This window comes from Anastrepha obliqua, chromosome 5 (genome assembly GCF_027943255.1).
Source record: "Anastrepha obliqua isolate idAnaObli1 chromosome 5, idAnaObli1_1.0, whole genome shotgun sequence".
NCBI lineage: Eukaryota > Metazoa > Arthropoda > Insecta > Diptera > Tephritidae > Anastrepha > Anastrepha obliqua.
The window spans coordinates 94,934,947-94,961,603 of NC_072896.1; the positions used below are offsets into that span (position 1 = coordinate 94,934,947).

General features: G+C 40.9%; 1 protein-coding gene across 1 annotated transcript; it reads left to right on the plus strand.

Annotated features, from left to right (window-relative positions):
- The first annotated feature begins 1,434 nt into the window (after nucleotides 1-1,434).
- LOC129248055 (mucin-5AC) lies at nucleotides 1,435-26,657 on the plus strand. The gene is made up of 2 exons (XM_054887478.1): nucleotides 1,435-1,663; nucleotides 23,875-26,657. The coding sequence occupies exons 1-2, from the start codon at nucleotides 1,435-1,437 to the stop codon at nucleotides 26,556-26,558; spliced, it is 2,913 nt and encodes a 970-aa protein (XP_054743453.1). The 3' UTR covers nucleotides 26,559-26,657.

A 26,657-nucleotide genomic window follows, 5' to 3' on the forward strand; every position in this document is an offset into this window, starting at 1 on the left:
TGTCCCTCATCATCGGCAACAACAACAATTAAGAATAACCTACCTGCTTGCCATACAATTGATTATAATATTTACTTGCAATTTATCGCAATAAACGAGAAAATCAATATGAGATACCCATCTGCAACGGCGGTAACGTGTGTGGCGGCAGAGTCGGACTTATTCGCCCGGGCTGTGCTCGCATATGGCTGACCATGCAAATCAGCGCCTTTGTACCAGCGCCTTCTTTCGCCTGTCTCCTCTTTGTTGGCAACCCTCGATAGCGTAATAAATTTTAATAAAGTTGTCATACATGTTGGTCCTGACAAGAATTGCAGAAAAATATACTTTACCGATAAGCGCGCAGATTCACAGATATCCCACGCATACACACGCACGTATGTACGCAGAGCGCCAGTGAATTACAAGAGCATTCGTGCTTACTCGGCTTTGGGTGCACTGCCGTATGTACGGTTGTGTGCGTCATATGAGTCTGCGAATAAAAAGTGGGCAGTTGTTCCCTTTGTGTGTGTATGGTAATGTGTGGGGTAATGTGCTGTGTTGTACCGTGTCATGCTGAGACATGGCGCTTTGGCCATACGAGTGCACGGTCGGCTAAGTTGCAGAGATGTAATCAATTTAAAATACGCGTTTAAGCGAGTACCAAAGAAAATTGCGCAATCTCGTTGTGTGAGTAAGGAGATAAACTCAGGAAAAAATTTGACGGACATCGCCCTACTGTGTGGATGAAATGGGTTTAAAAATAGAATAACTTCTTTTTAATATCCTATTTTTTGCCCTTAGTTTGTGCCTATGATTTTATTCCCCGTCTGAAATTCTTAACAAGCTTATAAAATGATAAATTTAAAGCGCGTCTTGCTTGCTTGTTATAAACGCGCGCTTGCTGATAACAGTCAGAGATTAGCATTTAATGTCAATTGGCTCCAGGGCAACTAAAACTTTTGAAACTCTGAGCTTTAATTTTTTATTATTAAATATCAACGTGGCTTCAGCGCCTCACAAGCTATCAGACGCGATTAATAACTTCCCGGTGATTACCAAAAGAATTAATTTTGCTGCATAAAGTTATTTTCTACTTGGTATTTTTGTTGCGTTTGCACACAGTTTGTTTTACAGCTCGGTAAATCAAGTAGGCTAATCACCTATCCTGTCAGAAAACAAAATAAATTAACGAAACCAACGCAAGACTGAGTCTTGCCGAGGCCCGATGCTCCCGAGAAGAGTGAACAAGAAAAAAATTGCAGAAACAAATGTTAATTAAAATATTAATTAAGAGCATATTTTACTTAGTATAAAAGACAAAAGCTTCGTGGGTATATGAAAATCCACACATTTTTACGTCCTTATATTTTAGTTTTCATTTTTATGCCCTGTTTTCCCAAAGCACATAATAATTTTTATTCAATTTTCTCTATTCCAGATCCCCTGACAGCAATGATTACCGATCGCAACAAATTCAATTTTGTTACGATATGTATTGGCTTTAGTTTCCTGCTCACCAATGCAAGCGTGGCGTTAGCGCAGGCAACGAGTAATGCGCAGCAGGAGACAAATCAACAGCAATCGAAAGACCAAAATCAGGCGGCAGTTGCAACGATATCGGTGGTCAGCAGCAAAGATGACGCGGCGAATGCGATTATAAACGAACCAATAAATGGTGTGGGTATGTACATAAAAATAAGATAAAATAATATAAAATGAAATAAAATAAAATGAAATAAAGTAAGATAAAATGAAAAAAAAAAATAAATATTTTACTAAAAATTAGGTGCAATAAAAAGAAATAAAATATAAAATAATAATAAAGAAAAATTAAAACTAAAAAAAATTAAATAAATTGAAATAGAATAAAATATACAAAATAATACAAAATAAAGCAAAACAGAAAATTGAAATAATCAAATTAAATAAAATAGAAAAATATAAAGCAAAAAACGCATTAAAAACAGTTGATCTAAAAATGAGCTGAAATGCAAAAACTTAAATCATTCATTTATTTAAAATTAAAATAATAATCAATAAAGCAAATTAACATAAAATAAAACAAAATAAAATATAATAAAAAACACCAAATAAAATGGAACAAAAATAATAATGCAATGAAATACAATAAAAAATTCACTATATAAAATTAAATATTTTAAAATACAATAAAAAAATAATAATAAATGAAAATAAAAAGTACCCAAAAATTAAATAATAAATAAAAAGGAGTCAAACCTAAAATTGAATAAAGTAAATAATATAAAATGAAACAAAGTAAAATAAAATAATTAAAAAAAGTCAATTAAAGTAAATTAAAGTTAAAAAAAAATTGAAGAAAAATTAGATAAAATTTAATAAATAAAAAATTAAAATAGAAAAATAAACCAAATAAATTTAATTGAATAAAATAAAATAAAATAAAATAAAATAAAATAAAATAAAATAAAATAAAATAAAATAAAATAAAATAAAATAAAATAAAATAAAATACAATTACAAAAAAAAATGAATAAATGAATAAAATAAACAAAATCACTAGTTACTTGAAATTTTTAACTTGAAACTATTGGGAGGTTGAATTAGTTTTAAAGGTTTTTTTCGAAGATTTGGGGCTTTATTGTGAAAAAACGGTACAAAATATTTTATTTGAAGTATTGGCCATCGCTAGCTACAACTTTCGCCCATCTTTCGGGCTATTTCCGGATGCCGTTTCTCCAAAATTCTGGCCGCTGCTTGGCTATCCATGACTCAACCCATATTTTGGTAGCCTCGTACGAGGAGAACCGCTGGTCCGCTAAATCGAGACTCATATGCCGGAACAAATGATAATCGGAGGGAGCTATGTCTGGACTATACGGCGGGTGGGGTAACACTTCCCAGCCAAGCGTTCCAAGGTATTTTTTGACAGGTTGAGCAACATGCGGCCGAGCGTTGTCATGTTGCAAAATAACCTTGTCGTGCCTTTTTACCGTTTCCAGCCGTTTTTCTTTCAATGCCCGGCTTAAACGCATCAATTGCAGTCGGTAACGATCCCCCGTGATTGTTTCGCCCGGTTGGAGCAGCTCAAAATATACGACGCCGACCTGATCCCACCAAATGCAGAGCATGATTTTCTTGCCGTGAATATTCTGCTTGGCCGTCGACGTTGATGCGTGGCCGGGCAAACCCCATGATTTTTTGCGTTTTGGGTTATCGTAGTGGATCCATTTTTCGTCGCCAGTCACCACCCGATGCAAAAAACCCTTCCGATTTTGTCGCTCGATCAGCAATTCGCACGTAAAAAATCGCCGTTCGACGTCGCGCAGCTTCAACTCGTACGGGACCCAATGTCCTTGCTTTTGGATCATTCCCATCGCTTTTAGACGCTTGCAAACGGTTGATTTATCAACGCCCAATGATTCAGCAAGCTCTTCTTGGGTTTGGCACGAGTCCTCGTTTACCAATTCCCCCAATTCCGCGTCCTCGAACTTTTTGGGCTGGCCAAGACGCTCCTTGTCTTCGGTGTGAAAATCACCACTTTTGAATCGTCGAAACCAGTACTCACATGTTGAAATCGACGGAGTTTGGTCTGGGTAGGCCTCCTGCAGCAATTCACGGGCTTGGGCTGTATTTTTTTTCAAATTGAAGCAGAAAAGCAAAGCTTCCCGCAAATTGCGTTTCGACGGCACGAAAGTTGACATACTCGGAGCACGAAAACACTGCGTTGTTTATACTTCAGCGAAATGACAGATACTGATAAACAAAGCCTAGGGATGAGGCTTTGTCATGAATATATATTCAGTATTGCCAACGCGATAAAGTGATAAATAGCGCCATCTGTGTGTCACCTTTAAAACTAATTCAACCTCCTAATAAAATCCAATGACCTATAAAACTGCATTCCCAGCAAAATTCTTAAAATTTTTAATTAAAAAGTTGAAAGTTTTGATGGAACTTCATCCATTTTTTTTTAATTCACACAAAGTTTAACACTTGGCTTTTTATTGATTTCGTAGGAGAATGAATGAAAAACAATTAATCAAATTAAATGAGAAACGAGTTTTTTTAAACTTTCGCACATAAATCGATAAACACCGTCAAATTTTTGTAGAAACATAGGGGCAGGCGCATGCCCAACATGCTTATTAAAGAGATTGAGGAGTCTCTTTTTCAGAAGGAGTTGGCGGTAGGCGCCTTCCTCGATATTGAGGGGGCTTTTAATAACGTTCTGCCGGAGGCAATTACTAGGTCTCTGAGTAAACTAGGGGTGGGAACCGACCTTATAAGATTTATCTACAAAATGCTTAGCGGGCGGCATCCCGATCCGCCAGAAGGTGAGAAGAGGCACTCCGAAACTGGTCAGGGAATGTCTGACCTCACTTTCGCTGCGTCCGAATTCTTCGACACACGCCTCATCTGGATTCCTGGTCACAGCGACATTGCGGGAAACTGTGAGGCTGATGAGCTAGGCACTCAAGGGGCATGTGAGGTGATTTCCTCGCGAAGGGAGATAATTGGGATACGCCTGACCACCTGCGGACTGCTCCTGGAAAGGTGGGCTTCGCACCAACTCAACGAGCGTTGGGGTTGACAAAATATCAGCTCTCGAATCTCGTGTGTTTTCCCACCGGACACTATGCGCGAGGAATGCATGCTGTGAGAGTTGGAATTACCTCGAGTCCTTTTTGCGTTGGATGTATGAAGGATGAGGTGGAATAATCTCAGCAGCTTCGCCTTAGCTGCCCCGCTCTGGCAGGGTTAAGATCCAGGCATCTTGGCTCTTACTTCTTTGCTATGCCTGCTGATATAGCTGGCGTTGACATTAAATATCTGATGAATTTCATCAGCAGCGCTAAGCGGTTGACCTAAACGCAGCACAGTCATCGTTCATAATCCACACACTCTAAACCCACCCTCCTAACCATCCCACGACCACCTCTCCCTGCCCTCTTCTTTCATCCCATCGATTCTTTTGCAATTTTAAAAATGGATTTGAATTTGCTAAAGCGGGTATGTATTAAATTTTGAGTTAAAAACCAGTATGACAAATGGAACCAATGAAGTGTACAGTACTTACAGTATTAAAAAGATAGCTAAAACACCAAAATTCAAAATTGTTTAACTTCTTGCATTTGGAATAGTTAAAGCAATGTCCTTAGCATCATAACTACCATTTCTGTGTTTGTTTTATAATCTGTACAAGCGTTATGGGGATTAATTTATAAATAGAGGCTTCTGAAAAACAAAGCCTGCTGGCAGTTACAGCCTCAGCGCTACCTCCGAAATGGCAACTGGTTTTTATGAGAAGCTTTTCATGCAGAAATAACCTCGGCAGTGATAAAAATTTCGATTCGATTTCGACCGCTGGCGAACTCAGTATAAAATATTACATAAGTTGGTAAATAAAAGCGACAATAAACTCGAATTGTTTGTTAGACCCATTAAGCAACCAAACAATGTCACAGCTTTGGCCACTCTTTGAGTACATCGCAAACAAGGTATTGTCTGTTGAACAGCAGCGCTCGAAAATATCATTGCCCGAAATGTAATTATGACGAAATTTCAATGGAGAATTTGCTGGCGGTATATATTTTTTTGTTTTTCTTTTGTTTTTTGCAAAACAAAATATAATACAAAATCTCGTAAGCAACGCTTATTTGAATGGCGCGCATTGAAAATCGAAAGTGATGCTGACAAAGTGGCAGCAATGACCGTCAACGACATCAGCACAGTCATAACAGTCACCACTGTCACATAGCGGCGGCGGTACCGGCACCGGCACCAGCATCAGCATCAGCACCAGCACCAGCACCGTCACCGTCAACAGCCACTGTGTGTGCCCCAGCAACGAGACATAGAGTTTTTGCTTAAGCTGTATGGCTGTGTATGTTCCGTTTTTTTTTTTTAATATTATGTGACATTAATCGAACTTGGCATAGACTGTGCACATGCGCATGCGCACGAGTACATTGCGAATTTGTCGCGATGCACAATAAAATGTATTGTTTACAATATTTTGATGTGAATGTGCGAATATTTTTGTGCTCTTCTTTTTGTAGTTTTTGTATTATAGTTGCTATTTTTGTTATTTGAGAGTTTGTGCTGCACAGTTGGTGTTTGTTTTCCTCATGCCGGCGAACGTACGAAATATATATTTAGCAACCCAAAGATTTGCATGTCGCGCTCCACCACTGAAGGCCAGCAGCCAATATAGTTGGCTATATTTTTTGTGCATTTCAAGGCAAGCGGCAAACGGCGCGAACAGTAAACGGACAAACCAGAAAATATCCTTATTCGCTCAGCTGCTGCTGCTGCTTACAGTCTATTAAGTCGCACGCCGTTGACTGTTATGAAGCCTCCAGTAATGACAAATTTGCGTTGTGATTGGGGCAGCAGGTCTACTGCTATTTTGCATGCTCACTAGCAAGCGGGTTCGCGTCTTAAGTCTTTCGTTTGTTGTACAAGTTTACGTTTGCTCGTCAGTCAATATAGCTGTGATTTGTGTGCAATCTGCTGCGCTTAGGTTGGCGCATGCGTGTGTGTGTGTATGCTGCGTTTGTGTGCTGTGTGCCTCTGTATTTGTCGTATTAAAATGGAAAGCGATTTGTCAGGTTTTAGCAAATAATTTATCAGCCAGCGCAGTGCTTGTTTTCTTCTTCTGTGTACAAAGTACTTTGATGGTCAAAGCGAGTGTACCCGCAGTAAGCCTTCTTCGCAGCTCGCCCCTCTAACGCGCGCGCGCGTTCACTTTCCGCTCTATGTCGCATGCAACCAAAAAGCGGCTTTGCCAACTTCACTTCTTTTTTTTTGTCTTTTTGTTGTCGTTTCTACTTATGCCACCACTTTTTTTTTTTTTTTTTTGATTTTTTCACAAGCATCTAACCATTTGTTTGCCCATCCGTCGTTCACCACACGCTCAACACCATCCTCCTGCGCACCGCTCATCATCGCATCTGCACATCTACACACATCTCCTCATCTTTCGCAGTTCGCAGCGTCTCTGCACCCTTGTGCGCCTTGATCCAGCTACGCGCTTGCTTACAACTATTTCACCATTAGCCTCTCCGAACAAGTGAATGAGTGATTGACCATCAACCGACCATTGAACATTTCTGCGCATTTCTGCTTTTGTTTTTATTGTTTTTGTCATTTCGTTTTGTTTAGCACTGCATTGCCACAATTCCAACCACATTGCCACAAATGCTGCAACACTGGCCACCATATAGCCACATAACCACATAGTCACCACCATTTAGCCATTCGCGTGATTGGCCAATATGGTTTTTGATGCACTGATCCTACTCCTTTTATATTATTATTTATAAAGTTGTTGGCATTTGTTGTTGTTTTCATAACATTTATCATCACACATCGCATGCATGCACACATACATACATACATATACATATATGTACATATGCAAGTGTATGTGTAGTTGTAAGTGCAGGTACCTGCTGCGGCGCGCGTGTTGTTGTCGCGTCATTTGTGACCATTGTTAGTTCAAGTTCAAGTCAAGTCGCTCAGCAGGAGCTTGTTTACCTAGTTTTTAATATTTGAATATACGAGTATTACTGTGTATGTATTTGTTTTGCTATTTGTGTTTTTCCAATTTTTCTGCGAGTGTTTTCTTAGCTCTTCTGCTTTGTTTTGATGTGGAGTTTTATTTTCTTTAAGACGTGTTTTTTGCTTTTAAATCTCCTACGCCCTTTGCTCTAATGTTAAACGCTTGGTTTTGCGCTGCACTTTGACTCTAGTTTGGGTGTCTAATGTTTCTCCATATTTTTATATTTTTTTTTTCGGTTGCTTATTAAAACTCTGTTCAAGAAAGTTAGAGTTTTGTAGATCAATTTTATGTAATGGACGCCAGCAGATATTTGAAGTAATTCAATGTTTTGAGTGATATAAACTCAGTGTTTGTAAACAGCATTTTGTGCCGCGCAATCAAATCAAATTTGCATTAAAAGAAATATAATTCGAACCACTAATGTCGTGAAGAGCTGCATGCGTCCTGAAAGCGCTTATGGAAGAAGACTTCCAGCTCATTTTTGAACCAATGAAAGATTCACGTCCTCCATATACGGATATATTAAAAGTGATGATAAGCAAATACGCTGCGATAAATTACTATAGCACAGGCACTTATTGATTAGTTTTTGTAATTCATTTATTTATTTATAAAGGGTGTTTTTTTTAGAGGTTAGGTTTTCAAGATGAAATAAAACGTATATAATTTAATGTTATGGCCAAGAATTTAGCTTTATTATAAAGATAAGGGTTTGCCATTATGTTTTAAAAATGATTTCGGGCAAGTGGCCACCGCGGCTGGCTCAAATAAATTCCAGCCGAGAGGCCCAATTTTCGACCACTTTTTGCAGCAATTGGGGCCGTATGTCAGCAATAACGCGCCAAATATTCTCTTCCAAGACGTCAATCGTCTCGTGCTTATCTGCGTAGACAAGCGACTTCACATAGCCCCACAAGAAATAGTCCAACGGTGTTATATCGCACGATCTTGGAGGCCACGCCACAGGTCCACGGCGCGAGATAATGCGCTCACCAAAAGTTTCCTTCAATAAATCGATTGTTGCGTTGGCTGTATGGCATGTAGCGCCATCTTGTTGGAACCAAAGGTCGTCCACATCAACGCTCTCCATTGACTGTAACATTATGGCCGGCTTCATTTTTAAAGAAATATGGACCAATGATTCCCTCTGCCCATAGAGCACACCAAACAGTGACTTTTTGAGGATGTAACGGCGTCTCAGCAATGGCTTGTGGATTATGTTCACTCCAAATGCGACAATTTTGCTTATTGACATACCCATTCAACCAAAAGTGAGCTTCATCGCTGAACAAAATTTTCTTGTGATGCGTCGCGCGAACCGAACCATTATTTTCGTAATAAATTTGCACGATTTGCAAACGTTGTTCAGGTGTAAGTCTATTCATTATGAAATGGCAAACCAAACTGAGCATAAATCAAGTGACAGCTGTCAAAAAGACCATCTACGAAAAAATTAGTGCCAACTTGAAAACCTAACCTCTAAAAAAACACCCTTTAATTTTTTATGCAAAAACATATATGTAGTTCATTATCCTATAAAAGCCATCTAAATTCAAGTTTCAAGAACTCTGTGCAGGTTGGAAAAATAAAGCAACAAATTTTCATCACACTTTAACACTTTTTAGTATGAAATTTTTAGAAAACCTTTGAGGAAGCAGTTTTATGGTAAATAACACATGGGCTGAAAAACCTCGAGCCTAACAAGGAAAACATATTTTTTTTTTTGGTTCAAAATTAGCTTTATTCATCAACGTAATTTCCATCGAGAACAACGCAATCATTCCATCGCCACTCTAACATTTCAATGCCACTTCGAAATACTTCCTTGGCTTTACACCAATAAATGAGCGCATATGCTCCCTGCGCATTAAAGGGAAATTTAACAATGTGACCATCTTCTCAATATATGCTTCCACGGAGGAAGCGGATGACTTGACAAAGGACTCTTTCTATGCAATCCTAGAGTCTTCAGTGATAAAAACTTGTTCCTATGACACTATCATCATGTTAGGAGATTTTAACGCTTGAATCGGCAAGGAGGAACACTTCAGACATGTTGCGGGCCAACACTACCTTCATAATGTGACGTCATGCAATGGAGAAAGGCTCTGTCAGTACGCAACTAGCACGAATATGTATCTAAGTAGTACTCATTTCCCGCACAAGAACATTCACAAAGGGACTTGGATAATCCCTGGAACCTCCTTATCCAATCAAATTGACCATGTTTTAATATCGAGCCGGTGGAAATCCTCAATGACAGACGTTCACTGATGCCGCAGTGCAAATATTGATAGCGATCATTTTCTAGTAAAAATAAAATTTAATCATCGCATAACCATGCACAAGCAAGAAAAAGGTTTACCGAGACCAAAATGGAACACAGGACAACTTGCACACCCTACAAACGCCAAAATATTTCAAAACTTTTTTCTGCACCAGTGTAAGCCGCACGCCCAAAATGAAAATATCGATGCAGAGTGGGAGAATATAAAACTCTCTCTTACTAACGCCGCTACTGAAAGCATAGGAAAGCTGACTAAAACAGAAAACAATAAATGGTTCGACGCTGAATGCGACCAGGCAATAGCTAAGAAAAATGAAGCTCGGCAAAGAATGCTAAGAAGGCCCATCAGAGCAAGTAAAGAGGCATACAAAGCCGAGAGAATTGTCGTCACTAAATTATGCCGCGCCAAGAGAAAGCAGTCGCAAAAGACGGAACTTGAACAACTCGTGACGGATTATCACACCAAAGACATTAGAAAATTTTACAAGCGTGTCAAACAACAAACAAAAGACTTTCTGCCTCGTCTTAACATCTGTAAGGCTAAAAACGGAGTTGTATTATCTGAAAAAAGTAGCGTTATCGAACGGTGGAAAGAATTCTTTTCAGATCTATATAACCCCGTTACAGCAAGCGCATCATCTCTCATAAACTTTCCGCCCGACAATAATGCGGCAGAGCCCGAACCAGCTTTGATGGAACTTGATAAAGCTATTACTCATATGAGTAATAATAAGGCTCCTGGGGAAGATGGCATTCCCATATAGCTGCTGAAGTACCTCGACGACAACGGTCGTTAAGTTCTGCTACACTTCTTTTTAAGAATATGGCACCGAGGCAGCATTCCGGAAGCATAGCGAGTAGGGTTGATAACTCCTATTCACAAAAAGGGAGACAAATTAAACTGTGAAAACTACCGTGAAATCACTCTCCTAAATTCCGCATATAAAATCTTTTCTTTTCCCGGCTAACTGCGGAAGCAGAAAAAATCTTGGGCGAATACCAAGGCGGATTTCGCCCAGGTCGATCAACAACAGATCCAATCTTTATGTTAAAGCAAAATCTTGAAAAATGCTATGAATGCAACTTAGACGTACACATCCTGTTCGTCGATTTCAAACAAGCCTTTGATAGTATCCTCCGAGACAAAATCCCAGAAGCGCTCTCCAACTTGGGTATCAGCGACAAACTTATTCAGCTGGTCATGGCAACACTAACTAACACCACTGGAAAAGTAGTTGTACAACAAGCAGTGTCAAAGCCCTTCGAAATCTCCTGTTTCGATGTTTATTTAATCTCCTTCTTCACTATCCGATAAAAAACGAAGTGAAGGTTGGAACCTTTTTAGTCGCTCAGGAATAACAATCACGTACGCGGATGATATCGCAATAGTGGCAAGAAACAAAAGCTATCTCATTGAAACCTTCTGTAATATTGAATTTCGTGCAAAATCAGTAGGCCTTAGAATAAATGAAGGCAAAACTAAATATCTGAAGGTCTCCCGCAGCAAAGAAAGACAAAGTCCTGAAAACATCCAAATCGGGGCATTAACCTCTGAAGGTGTTCAACACTTCAAATATTTGGGAGTGTTAATAAAAAATGACAACAGTTGTTACGACACAATACAAGACAGAGTAATGGCAGCAAACAAAACATATTACGCCCACACAAAATTGCTGAAGTCCAAGCTGCTCACACGTGAATGTAAACTCCGCCTCTACCAGTCAATATCTAATACTACCGGTGCTGTCCTACGGCTGCGAGTGCTGGACATTGATAAGCAAAGACGAAAGTAGCTTAAAAGTTTTCGAATGAAAAGTACTCCGAAGGGTGTTTGGCCCCATACGCTGCAACGATGGAACGTACCGAATACGCTACAACGATGAGTTGCTAAACTTATGCCAGGGAGAAGACGTCGTGAAATACATTAAACCCCAAAGGCTTCGATGGTTAGGGCACACTGTGCGCATGGAATACAGACGCCCTCAAAAATTTTTTTTAATCAACGAATTGTCTAATGACCCGAGCCCGAGGACGTCCAAGGTTAGCCTGGCTTGACCAAGCCATAGCCGACCTGAAAAAGCTACGAGTTAGAAGCTGGAGATCTGTGGCTATGAGCCGTGCAGATTGGAAGAGGATTGTGGATGAAGCTAAAGCTCACACTGAGTTGTAATCGCTACTTGATGATGATGATGATGAGTGGGCACCCACTTTAAATAGAGCTTCCTCATAGTCAAATACTCATGCAATATAAAGCCAAAACGATTTTTTTTTATATCTTTACGATGTCTGCTAACTCACGCAACGTGACTTTTCGATAATTCAAAACGATTTTGTAGATTTTTTTGATGTTTTTGATATTTTCTGGTGTTACAGCCACTGTGTTGTGCATCATCGGTTTCTCTACGGCTACGTTTGAAGTCAGTAAACCATCGTTTTATTGTTATTTCTGATGGAGCGGAGTCCCCATGACACTTCTGAAGCCATTGCTTCACTTGAACGGTATTTTTCTCTATTAAGAAGCTGTTTAAAATTAAAGCACGAAATTCTTTTTGATCCATTCTCTTAACAAAAGTAGCGTGACTCTTAGCACAATAGCTCACAATGAATAGAATATCTTGAAATTTTAACAACAGTCTTTTTAAGGCTAGTACTAACTGAAAAAGTGGTCAATGCGCATAAAACTAGCGCCATCTATGTACTTTTCAGCCCATGTGAGAGTGCTATGAAAATTGGACCAACATAAAAAAGTCCATGTAGTGTTTCACGATAGTAACGGGTGATCAATCATGAGGTGCTTTTTTCAATAGTTAAAAAAAAAAAACAAAAATGTAAATTATGTTCAAAACCTTTATTTATCATTTGAAAGGACATTCTTTGACATTTACTTTTTGAATATGACTTCACTCAAATGTTGGCCGCACTACGCTTAAGGTGGTCCATTCTGAAGGTCCAATTTTCAATCACTCGTTCGAGCATTTCGACTGGTATGTCGGGAATAACACGCGTAATGTTGGCTTCCAGAGCTTCAATCGTAGCTGGTTTATCAGCATAGACCTTGGACTTCACGAATCCCCAAAGAAAAAAGTCCAAAGGTGTGATATCACAAGATCTTGGTGGCCAACTCACAGGTCCTAAACGTGAAATCAGCTGTCTGCTCTCCGAAATGACTTCTCAATAAAGTCATTGTTTCACGAGCTGTATGGCAAGTGGCTCCGTCTTGTTGAAATCAAATGTCGTAGAGATCATTAGATTCAATTTCAGGTAGCAAAAAGTCCGATATCATGGTACGGTAGCGAGCACCATTCACAGTTACGTTGCGGCCATCATCATTTTTGAAAAAATATGGACCGATGATTCCACCAGCCCATAAACCACACCAGACCGTTGTTTTCTCTGGGTATAAAGGTAGCTCTTGAACCTGTTCTGGTTGCTCTTCATCTCAAATACGGCAATTTTGCTTATTGACGTAACCATTGAGCCAGAAATGCGCCTCATCGCTGAACAAAATTTTGCTCGAAAACAGCGGATCTTCTTCAATCTTTTCAAGAGCCCAATCAGCAAAACGGTGACGTGCAGGAAGGTCATTTGGCTTTAGTTCTTGTACGAGCTGTATTTTGTATGCTTTTAAATGAAGATCCTTCCGTAAAATTGACCAAGTTGTTCCATACGACAGTCCAAATTGCTGAGAACGGTGCCGAATCGATTCATCGCGGTTTTCACGTACACTCTCTGCTACTGCCGCTATATTCTCAATGCTTCTTGCTGGACGTGGTCTATTCGGTCGAGAATTATCCACCAATGAATATTCGGATTCAAATTTGTTGATGGTATGTCGAATAGTGTTTAAGGCAGGCCGATTATGTTGACCATAATGCGGTCTAAGCGCACGAAAAACATTTGTCACAGAACGCTGATTTTCATAATACAGTTGAACAATTTGTAGACGTTGTTGCGGTGTGAGTCTTTCCATGATGAAATGCCAAACGCTGTTCAACAAATCCACGACGACAGTTTGCCACAACTCGCGCGCGATCTGTAAAAAAAACGCAAATGAAAAAAACTCCTCTTAATTGATCACCCGTTAGTAACGCACAATAAGGTCTATGTAATGTGAGACAACTCATGGCACCCGTTTTCATGCGTACGAAATATAAGGTTTCAGTTAGATTAGGTTTTAGCGGGACACACTTAGGCTCCTTGCCCATTGTGATGCCGCTTGGGGTACTTAAGGGGTAACACCACTGTACACGCGTGAAATAAACACGATTTTTAAAGAATTTTTTTGTATGGAGGGAAAGGGGAAACAATCACTCTGATTTGGGAAGTTATTACTTATATACTAAAATACAAAACTACAAAGTTTGATCGAAAAATTTTACAAAATGGCGGCATTGGAGACATTTTTGTAATGTGGTTTCTCTTGAAGGAGCTCCGCGGCACGCAGCACAGAGGGTGCAAATTTTAATCTGGAACAAAGAAACATTTTTTTTCTTACTCTAGATAAGAATAGCTAGAGAAACACGTAGCGGATTTAAAAAATATTTATTTGTGTGGAATTAGCAAGCATTTGAAGGAAAAAACTCTATTTTGGACTAAAAAAACGGCACTTAAATAATTATAACAATCGTTTAAAATAATCTATCGAAAATCCCCTACGCTCTTCTCTTAAGAAGATTATTATACAGACGTAGTGAAAAACCTGATTAAAAATATTTAAAATTGTTTGAGTTATGCTGCGTGCCAATTTCAGAAAACGTGTTTTGAGAAAAACGCGTTTAAAGTTTGGAAATTTGGAGAAGTCGTTAGGTAGCAGTCACTAACGCTTGGTTAAAAGCTTAAAATATTTATGAAATAGACTTCGGTAACGTATAAAACTTTTTGTTCTGTATTTTAAAAGGTTCAAAGAATTTTTTAAGCTTATAAAAAAAAATCAATTTTTTGAAATTTCTACAGTGGTGTTACCCCTTAAACCAATGTAAACTTTTCAAAAAGATTTTCCAACTCATTAAAATTTCCACCTAAAAATGTGAATCTACGTCAGGATAAATTAAGACAGTGGTTGTTTCTTCCTTTTCCTTATTTAAATAGCTGCAGCAGAAGTCATGTGTCTGCACACCCATCCTCAAGGTGTATCTGCCTATTAAGCAGCTCCCCATTATAAAGCAATTAAGTGTGCTGGGATTATAGCTATTTTGGCTTAGCAGAGATTCTGTGCGTTTAGCATTGAGAGTCGGCCACAATTCGGCAGGTCTGGTAAATCTACAGGTGGGTTCGTTACGCCATCTTTTATGCTCAATTCTTGCAATCTGTCCACAAATGAGTAGCTTACAAGTATATAAATTTTTTGTTATCTATACCGGCATAGCAGTATGCAAGACTTGTAGCCTCACAACTACACCTATATACTTAACACCTCTCCAAAATCAAACATTCTCCCCGCTAAACTGCCAAAAAGGTAAAGGGTTTCCCAGTAACAGGTGTTATTTTGAATAGCCCGCTATTTCGGCAGATGTCACTTTTGAAGCTGTCATTTTCTGATATTTGAAAAGTAGAAACTATGCCATTTATAAAAATGGAACGATACACGCTTAAACAACGCATTGAAATTATTAAAATTCACTAAAAAAATGGTAAAAATTTGACAGAGAGGGTTCGTAAAACGCGAACATTTTTGGGTCATAGTGAAGCACCTTGTCGGACCGCAATACAGAAATTGGTGAAAAAATTCGAGCAGTTGGGACAAGTTAGTGATGTGAAGAATAAAACCCGTGCACGTCGCTCAAGAACAGCCGAAAATATTGCTGTTGTAGTCGAAAGTGTTGAAGAGAACCCAGGTTTGTCCATTCCTCGTCGTTCATTGGAATTAGGCATTCCACAAACGTCATTACACCGTATTTTGCATAAAGATTTGGGTCTTAAGGCTTATAATGTCCAGTTAACACAAGAGCTCAAGCCGGCCGATCATCAACAAAGTCGTGACTTTGCTGATTGGATCATTGAAATGCATGAAAATGATCCGGAATTCCATCGAAAAATCATCTTGAGTGATGTGGCCCATTTTCACCTCGGTTGCTTTGTCAACAAGCAAAATTGTCTGATCTGGGGCTCAGAAAATCCAAGAGTTATTTTTGAAAAGCCTCTCTATCCTCAACGCGTGACTTTTCGGTGCGGTTTATGGTCCGGCGGAGTCATTGAACCTTACCTTTTCGAAATTGAAGCTGGAGCAACAGTTACGGTGAATAGATTGCGCTATCGAGAGATGATTAACGATTTTTTATGGCCGGAACTCGATGGTATTGATCTGGAAAACGTTTTTTTTCCACAAGACGGCGCTAGGTGCCACACAAGCAACGAAACTATTGATATTTTACGGGAATAATACCTCTTATTGGAAAACCCTTTAGTTATTCACATCACCCAGCATAGTTAAGTAGGTGAAAAGGCTGAAGTGCCCGTCTGGCACTCCCCAAGTAGCACTCAAGCGCCGTTTTGATACCATTATGAGACCTGCAACAGACAGCCAGCCAGAGCTGCTAATATAATGGAAAAGATTGATGGGATTTAGGTTGGCGCACTGCCCTGGGATGTCGAAGAAAGGAGCACCCAGCGACTTTAATCGTCAAGCTGCCAAGCCCGGACATTTACAGAAACAGTGCTCAACAGTCTCCTTCTCTGAAAGCTCCTCACAGCTTCTGCAAGGGGGTTAAATGGTAAACCTAACTTTGCCGCGTGTGTCCCGATCATCCAATGATTGAGCTATTAGATTGGATATTGAATGGCGTGGGGTTCTCAAGAGTTTCTGAGTCCTGCGTCTATTGTACTGGGACCAAAGGGTTTTCGAAATAGCATATGAAGAAATGGAGCCCCATCTCTTCTGCGCTTTCTTGAGAAATATATTGTGCAATTACCTTTTAATAACAGTCGGTGAGGGATGACCGAGTAGGAGCTCTCTGTGACCAATTCAGTCCACTTCCTGGCAAGTTCATCAGCAATTTCATTTCTCTCTATCTTCCTATGTCTACAAGCCATATCAGATAAATATTATTGTGCAACGCAGGAGATTTCATCTCCTCCTTATTGAAGTTTACTAGTTTGGTGCTGCACCATGGCGTCGATAGAGCCTTGATCGCGGCTTGACTATCGGAAAAAATGTCAATATCTCCCTTGCTCCTGCGGCCCTAAGCATTTTGCATGCCTGCAGCTCGGAAAGACTTCTGCCTGAAAAAAACTACCAGTATTCGGCAATTTTAAGGGAATTGATAAATTGGCTGGTCTAGAGAAAACGGCGGCCGCCATAGCCGAATGGGTTGGTGTGTGATTACCATTCGGAATTCACAGAGAGAACGTTGGTTCGAATCTCGGTGAAAGCAAAATTAAGAAAACCATTTTTCTAATAGCGGTTGCCCCTCGGCAGGCAATGGCAAACCTCCGAGTGTAATTCTGCCATGAAAAAGCTCCTCATAAAAATATCGGCCGTTCGGAGTTGGCTTGAAACTGTAGGTCCCTCCATTTGTGGAACAACATCAAGACGCACGTCACAAATAGGAGGAGGAGCTCGGCCAAACACCTAACAGAAGTGTACGCGCCAATTATTTATTTATTATTTAGAGAAAACCCCCCTGCTTCGATTCCCCGTTCCATCTTGGAGCCGTCAGTGAAGCAAAGGCCCATCAGCATACTTTGTTGCATGCTGTAGATATATTTTGTGGGCTACGCAATACATCAAACTCGCATGCTGGGCATGACGCGTAGTAAGTCCGGCTAGTCTATATATTTATGTAAATTATTTCGATTTGTCTTGCTTTCTGTTTTTTTTCTCGTTTCATTTCGTTTTCATTCATATATTTTTTTTTTCCTTTCGCTTAATTCCCCTCTTTGTATCAGTTTTCATTGCTCCATTTAATGATTAATTTTTTATTTATATTTTTCGTATGTTTATTGGTGATTTTTTATTACATGAGTGTTATAATTGCCCATGCTAATGCGTACAACGCTGAAAACATTGAAAAACATCAACGCCGTCAAACGCGCCGGTTTGAAAAGTAGCCGGGCGGGCTTGTGTGGACAACGCCAATGGCACAATTGGGCGGTGGAGCTACTCGACTTAACGTACCTCCACTGGCCTCTCACGGCACTACCACTGCCACTGCCATTGCCATTGCCATTCGCAATTGGCACTAGTCGGTTTATCCGCCTGAGCTGGCCCCATGTGCTCCATCACGCCATCTGCTTTATTGACTTGATGCACTCCACTGCACTGCGTTGCTGCGCATGTTGTTAAGCTGTCTGTTAAGCTTCGATTGTTTTTTTTTTGCTTGCGTTTTTTTTTTTTTTTGCAAACCGAGTGATGGGGCATTGGCTGTTGGCGCTGCTGCTGTCGCTGATGCGATGCTGGTTAAGCGTTCGCCTACTATGCAATAATAGATACTCGGCGCATATAATCATAACTTGTTAAAGTGTTAACAAATGTTTCTGCTACCACCTCACCTTGCAGCCGCAGCAGCAACAGCAGCAGCAGCAAAAGCTGCTGCGCCAGTCCCAACGCTATGCCAGCCAACCACACTGGCCACTTTAAAGGCGCCTGCCTCATTGCCTCACTGCCATGCGCTCGACTTGTCCGTTTGTCTGTCCGCCTGCCTGTATATTAGCGCAGCCCAGTTATTGCCGCTGCTGCACTTAACAGCTCTACTAACTACCTGTGGTATCAAATGTCGTCTTCGTTTTCATCGTGGTCGCGTTGCGGACAATCAGCTCAGCGCTCGGCGCTCAACGTGCAACGCAGTATACAGACAGTCCGGTCCGGTGCTTCATTTGAGGCGTCGAGGCGAAAAAATTGTGCAAATTATTTTATGATGTATCTACAATTGCCACAACAATGTTGATTACCACTTTTAGTGCGTTAATAATGCCAGTCAATGAAATTGCTGGTTGCTGTATTAGTTGATTGTTTAGTTGCTACGTTGTTGTAGTTATTTTTCCATCTTTTTCCCCCTGCTTTTTTTATTTTTTGCTTTTTTTTGTATTTGGTCACTAGCTTGAATGTCTTCTTTATTACTGTTTTGGACGCAAAAAAAAAACATCTGTGTTGATTAGTATTTGTACTAAAACGACGATTGCTGATTTTACGATAGTTGGACTTTGAGAAATGTTAATAGCTGTCTTTATTGAATTTCTTTTATGAAATTATATTGTATTTGTTATTTATAATAATACATCTGTGCACAAGTATTGTAAAAAAAAATATATATTTCATTTAAACAACTTTATTAAGCTTTATAAATTATTTTTATTTTATACAGGACTCTTGTCTGAGCCGCTGAACTTCTATCGGTGTAGAAAGTTTCTTAGTCATAAAAGCACTTGCAGATTAGGTAGGTAGGTTAGATGGCAAGAGTACCACGGGTGTACTACAAGTAGCAGTAGAGAGCCGTTTTGATACTTTCAAAAAAATCAATTTTTTCGATATTTCAAAAGTATAGTACAGGGTGGCTGATGAAAGCCGCTACCAAAAAAAAATTGAATAACTTTTTTTTATTTTTAAGTTATCTGTTCCATTTTTGTTTTAATTTGCAGATTGATCTTTAAAATTTATTAAAATGGATAGCTGGGACACGCAAACAAGAATTCGGATAGTCCGCCGCTATCACGCACTGGAGTCCGTAGTTTTGGTACAGAGAGAGTACAGGCGGATGTTTGGCGACGATCCCCCGAGCAGATGGACCATAATGAGACTGGTGAATAATTTTGCTGAGCAAGGAACAGTCGCAAGAAGGCCTTATCATCGAAACCCACCAGTTCGGACGGAGGAAACGATCGCTGCTGTAGCTGCAGCTATACAAAGCAATCCAAGGGTTTCAACAAGAAGCTTATCTGCTCAACTTGGTGTCAGCCGACAGTCTTTGCAAACAATAATGCACAAACATTTAGACTTATTTCCCTACAAAATTCAAATGGTTAACAAACTGAATGCAGCAGACTTGCCGATTCGCATGGAATTTTGCCAGAAGATCCTGCAAATGGTGGAAGAAGACCAAAACATGTTAAACTGCCTTTTCATGTCTGATGAGGCCCATTTCGATTTAAACGGCAATGTGAACAAACAAAATTGTCGAATATGGAGTACTTCTAACCCACAGATACTCCACGAGACGGAATTGCATCCTCTTCGCGTGACAGTGTGATGTGCGGTTTCTTCACGCTGTATTGTCGGCCTTCTTTTTTTGAAGAAAATGGTCACACCGTTACGGTTACTGGAGACCGTTATTTGAAAATGCTGAAAGAATTTTTCTATCCAGAACTACGCCGAAAGAGAATTCCTTTCAACTCTGTGTGGTTTCAACAAGATGGGGCAACGTCTCACATAGCCCAGACTGTTATGACAGAGTTGCGACGAAAATTTCCCAATAAACTGATTTCAAGAAACTCCGAATTTCGTTGGCACCCCAGGTCGCCTGACCTTACTGCACCTGACTTTTTCTTGTGGGGTTTATGTAAACAAGAAGTTTATAAAACAAAGCCAACAAATTTGGATGAACTAAAACAATCCATTCGGGCAACAATTGCGGCTATTCCTGTCGCAACTCTCAAAGCAGCAATGAACAACTTTTTACTAAGATGCCGCACTTGTGTCAACGAGCATGAGGAGCATTTAAATTCAATTATTTTTAAAACTAGTTAAGCTACATTTAATAAAATTTAATGACCTTCAGCTTGAAAAAAAAAATAAATGAATTCCATACACTAAAAAAAAAGTTATTTGAGTTTCTTAATGTAGCAAAATTCATCAGCCACCCTGTATCTTAAGAATATACTGTGAAATTTTCATGCTGAAATTCCCAATATTATAGCTTCTACAGCCCATTAACTAGGTAGAGAGCGGTCCGCCCGCTCCTGTACCTCAAACTTTAAACTCGTTTTTTCTCGAAACTACTTTTCCCGGCACGGTCTGCATGATAACTCATACAGTTTTTATATTTTTAGATGCAGTTTTTTTTAATATTCGAATGTATTTTCTCTATAGATTTGATTTTTGATATTTTTATAATATTAAACAATTTTATAAACGTAATTAAAGTGCCGTCAATTTTTTAAAATGCCGTAAATTGCAAATTTTTTCGAAATTCACAGACTATAACTACAACTGGGTAAGACTCCGTCAGAAAATATGAGATTTGCAAGTGGTCTTTCGATTTCTTTGAAACTTTGGGAAATATTAGTTCTAGGTAAGATACATTCGAGACTAAAAGGATTTTGAAAAATTTTCAAAATTGAGTCATCTACGCCATGTTGAAAATCGGGAAATCAATATTTCTTGAACCGTTGGATGTATTTCAATGCAATTTACAAACAATATGGAAACAAATAAGTAGTTTAAATTAGTATTATGTTAAAAAAAAATTTCGAAATTTTGACCAAAAAAAAGTCAAAAAAATTTTTTGAATCAATTTTTAGTTGATTTGGCCAGTTTTTTAGATTTTCTGTTATACACGTAACGATTCCTTATGATTTAACCTTTATTTTGAAAAAAAAAATTGTATGGTGTCTATAATAGTTCTCGAGATATTGCGATTTTAGTGGAAGCGCGCACCGTGAAGTTCGCGGTTACGCAGCGCGGGAGTAGAAAAACGCGCACAGACCTGCAACAGTCTGCTCCAGTCACTTCATACAGGAACACATAACGCAGCGCGAACCGTGCTAATATTTCCCAAAGTTTCAAAGAAATCGAAAGACCACTTGCAAATCTCATATTTTCTGACGGAGTCTTACCCAACTTCAAGGAGAAATGATGCAGACCGCAGAGCAACTTTTTTTTCAAATGTACTTTGGGTGATGTGATTTTTTATATACTTTTTTTTGTGAAGAAAAATTAAAATAATTTTTTTTTTTAATTTAGGTACTAATAGATAATGTATAACATTTTTTTTTATTATATTTATTTCTATTGTTATCCCTTCTAAAAACAGTTTTTCTTTTAGCGCATTTTTGGCGCTGCTGGACGTATCTAACCCCTTAATATAGATCCCTACCTGCAAAAAACTACAAAACTTAAAGGAAGAAAAACCATCTACAGCCATCCAGTGCTGTTGATGTAGGGGAGAAACGAAAAGGAATCTAGGCTGGCGAACTGCCTCAGGTTATCCCCAAAAGGCATACCAAGGAACCTCAAGCTCCTAGCCGCCAGACCCTGTCATTTGCAAAGAAAGTGTTCAATAGTCTCTTTCTCTGCTGGATTCCCACAGCTTCTGCATTGGCGGTGTACGGAATTCCAAGCTTCTCCGCATGAGTTCCGATTACCCAGTGAGCGATGAACATCGCTATGAATTCGGAAATAAAATGACGGGGGATCCCCAACCCTATTACTCTTTCAAATCATTTGACGAAATACTCCGAAAGCAAAATCTCTCTCTTGTCACCAAAAGCGGAATAGTCCGCGCGAAAAAAAACTCTCTCTCTTATCACAAAGAATGGATTAATCCGCAATAAATTATTTTTTCGTTAAAATATGGACGCAAGGCATTTTGAGTGCATCGCCCATAAGCGTCCTGCTTCTGTCGTTACTGAGGGCAAAGCGTTTTCGAGATCGCACACGATACGATGGAACTCCATCTGTCTTGCTCTTTTTTAAGAAAAAAAAGTGCAGTTTTCCTTTACCAAAGTTCAAGGGTCTAAGATGGGTACAACTGAAATCGGATCTGTTGACCCTTTCCTGGCGAGCTCATCGGCAAATTCATTTCCCTCTATGTTTCTATGCCCTCCAATAAGAAAACGTATCCTGCACATAAAAGACGTTTGATCTCCTCCCCACAAGAGTGCAACATAGCGACGACACACCTTGGTCGCAGCTTGACTACCGGAAAAAATATTTATGTCTCCCTTCTAACTTTCAACTGAACTTAGTAGCTTACTTCTGCTATTACTATAAAGGATGTAAATATCTATGTACAGTAACGGCCTTGAGCTCGTTGTTTGTGCGTTCGAAATTAGTTGGGGAATGTCTGACTTCTCTCTCGATTGCATCCGAACACTTCGATATTAGACTCATTTGAGTTGTCGGTCACAGCGGCATAGAGAGAATGTGCTGGGCTGATGAGCTGGCTAGCCAGGGGACCCTGGAGGCGGTTTCATCGCAAAATGAGGGGACTGAGGGAATCCTTGAGAACCTGTGGTGCTGCTCCTGGAAATATGGGTCCCGCGTCAACTCAGCGAGCGCTGGACTAGCGCGCAAACGTGCAAAGTCGCGAGATCCTCCTGGCCACTGGTAGATCGATGAAACTTCTAAGGCTAACAAAGCCGCAGCTCTCCACTGTGGTATGTATCCTTACCAGACATTGTCCGTTGGGTGTCCATGCGGTGTGGTTTGAAGTCCTTTCTGCATAAGCTGTCTGGAGGGCGAGTTGAAATCTTCTCAGCACCTTCTTCTCATTTGCCATGCTCTCGCCGGGCAAAGGTTAAAGGACATCTCACTTCTTCGCTACATTTGGTGAAATTCATTACTAGCTTGAAGCTGCTAATACAAACGTAAATCGGCACTGTTGGTCGTCCTCGTCCTCTTATGTAAAGCCCTTTCTTTCTTTTTTCTACGTGTCTGGTTCCTTACTGACAATACGCAGGATGCACCTAAGACTGCGGTGGCACAGCTAAGAATGTAAAGAGGTATCATCTGAAGGCATGAAATGCGATTTCAAAATCGGCTATGGAAAGTGTTTTGACGATTAGGAGGAAGTATTAGAATATATTAATGAGTTATTGACAAATACTGTTTGAGCTTTTTTTTTTTGGAGAAGAGGTATGTACTTTTTCGTAAAAACTACTAAGAAATATTTGATTTTTGCTTTACATAGAATTTACTGTATATTTATGAGCCTTTCCGTAACTTTCCGCAGACTGCGCGTATTACTATTCCCTCAAGCACCTGGTGCATTGGGCAGTTAAACATTTCTAAATTACTGCAGAATTAGACTATTTTTAATATTTCCTCTTTCTTTTTTCTTTTCCTTTTCTTTTTTTTTATCGATACACACACACACAACGTTCCATGGCAATTGATGCCTACCCACAGTGCACGCATTCAGTCCGCGCCTGGATTACAGCAACGAATGGCGTCCCGTGGGCCGTGGCGACCCACTGAAAAATGATCCCACATTCGACTACAGTCCGCCAACGCTAGAACATGTACGCTATTGGGCGGAAACCACAAAGGACAGCAGCAGCAGCAACAGCAAGGAGGAGAGTGGCAGCAGTAAGCAGGATGCAAATAGTGCGCGCTTGCCACATCCCAGTAAACAAGACATCCTAATGCTAGGCATGCCGAATGAGCACTTGCGCGGCAGTAGTGCGCATGTTTCACAAGCCCCGCATCAGCATGTGCATATGGGTCCACATGGCATGCCACACCTGCAGCCATACCATCAACCTCATCCGGGCGGCGTGAAAAACGCTAAAGGCGAAACACCCCTCCTGCAGCCGAAATACACCTCGGTGCGTCGCAGTTACTATGCACAGCAACTGCCAACGCGCCTAATGCCACCACCAATGCAAGCGAACTCGCCGCCGATCAATACTTTCAACGTGCCTATGAAGCCATCGCAAGTGCACACCGAATATCGTCACAGCATGTCCGGAGTGCCGCATGTTTCCACCATGCCCAGCATGGGACCATCTTCGATGGCAACCGTGACCCATATGAAGGCGCATCATCATGCTAGCATGTCAACACCTTCATCCTCGTCATGGATGTACAGCTCACCGCCCGCCAAGCAACATCTACAGCAGCATCACCCGTACGCTATGCCTAGCGGCTCTGCTGCTTCCATGCCCACGTCTTCGCAATCATCGCGCATGCCACTTCCTCATGCCTACGATTCACATCCACAGGATTCCCATCACTACTTCAGCTACACGCGTCCGAGTGCGAACAGTTTGTCCTCGCATATGCCACAAGAGTCTTACTCGCCGAATTCCTTGCGGCACAGCGCCAGTAGTGCCAAGCAAAGCGGCACAGGGCGAAAACCGTGGCTACATGAGCTGTTGCAGAAGGAAGTCGTGAAAACTTCTGCCAAGCCCAGCTACTCGGCGTCCACCAACAAGTTTGCTTACGAGACAACAAAACCAATTTACGAGCGCATGCCGTCGACGAACTCGATAAGCGGCGGCTTCACACCATTCACGCCTGTCACATTCGTCTCAGCTCCACCAACTATTGCGACGTCGACAACGACATCAACAACTACTACGACGCGTGCACCACAGCCTCCACCGAACGCAATCACTCCGAGCTCCTTTTATCCAACTACGAGTACGACATATACCCCACCCACTACCAGTGCTACAGCGCGTGTAATTTACACCACACCAACAACAACGACGACACCACGTACTACTACCTCAACAACATCGTCGCGTCTGCTTATACCGACAACCAGCAATTTGGCATACCGGCCGACTGTCGCCCCAATGCAAATGACTACAGATTCATTATTCTCACACTACAAGCAGCCTGAAGCACCGCTTAGAGGTCCGATGTACCTGATCATAGAGGGTCATTCGAAAGTGAAGAAATACGGCAAGAATGGTATCAACTTGAACTTACCGAAAATAGTGCCCGTAGTACCAAAACGTGAACCGGTAGTACGTGTGGCTGAGCCGGGTGAGGAAAAACGTGGAACGCCGGAGACCTTCCAAGTGCAACACCTACATGTAAAGACCTCAACCACGACGACAACAACAGCAAGACCTGTAACGACACTGAAGTCCGTTACAATGGCGAAGCCCGTGACCACCACAACAACTAAGCCTACAGCGTCCACGAGTACAGTGAAGCCATCAACGTCTGCGAAGCCATCAACGACAGCAAAACTACCTGCATCAACCAACCCCACCAAAGCAGCAATGAAGCCACTAATATCTTCCACAACAACGACCACACGACCTGCGGCAACCACTGCATCTCCCAAGGCCATTAGCACAACAGCAGCAACACCTAAATCAACTAACAAAACTACCGACAAGACTGCAGGAACCGCTAAGCCCACCTCAGCCATTGTCAAACCTTCGACAGCCGCTCCAAAGCCCGCACTCAACGAGGCACTAACAAAAATGGAGCTGCCTAATGAGCCACCAACTGGCATGCAGGGTCTACTCAGTCTGCTTGACGCATCGCTGGGTGGACTTTTCGCAGAGCAGCCACTAAAAACGCCTGCGCCAATCCCTGCGCGTCTAAGTCAAACAAAGCAGACAACCACACCGAGTACCGTGCTACAGGCGGTGAAGTCATCAACAAACACCGCTTTGCCGACGCAATCCGCGATAGTACCCGTCATACCAGATGCACGCATACGCAGCAATGCCGGCCGTATTGTAGCTGCTGATGCTGATCTGTCAGGGTCAGCAGAGTTCAGCTTCACTACAGATATACCGCCACGTGAGGTGCGTCAGGTATTCGATTATGATCAGCGGCCGGAATCACGTCTAAAAGATTTTGTAATCGAGAGCTTCGATGGGGCAGAGGATGAGGGCGCGTCAGCTTTCTACGAAGATGAATTCGAGGAGTATAGCGACGACGAGATCAGCAACGGTGGTGGCAATCAACAGCCAATCAAACGCATGGATACATTCGCTGATGGTGATGAAGAAGAATTCATGGACGACTATGAAGATGTGGAGTTGGGGGAACAGGGTATGGGTGATGTGGTGCCGGATGCGAATTCCGTGCCGCTTGCACACACACAGGCAAAGCTGGCGTAAGTTCACAAGTTGACAGGCGCGCCACCACAGCAAATGTGGTTGATGGTGAACTTTGACCTTTCAATGAGACCAAGATCAATAATGTATGAAATTGGGTAT

Coding starts and splice junctions, on each gene's coding strand:
- LOC129248055 (XM_054887478.1), top strand. CDS start 1,435: ATGATTACCGATCGCAACAAATTCAATTTTGTTACGATATGTATTGGC. Junction 1,664..23,874: donor CGAACCAATAAATGGTGTGG/GTATGTACATAA, acceptor GCCTACCCACAG/TGCACGCATTCAGTCCGCGC.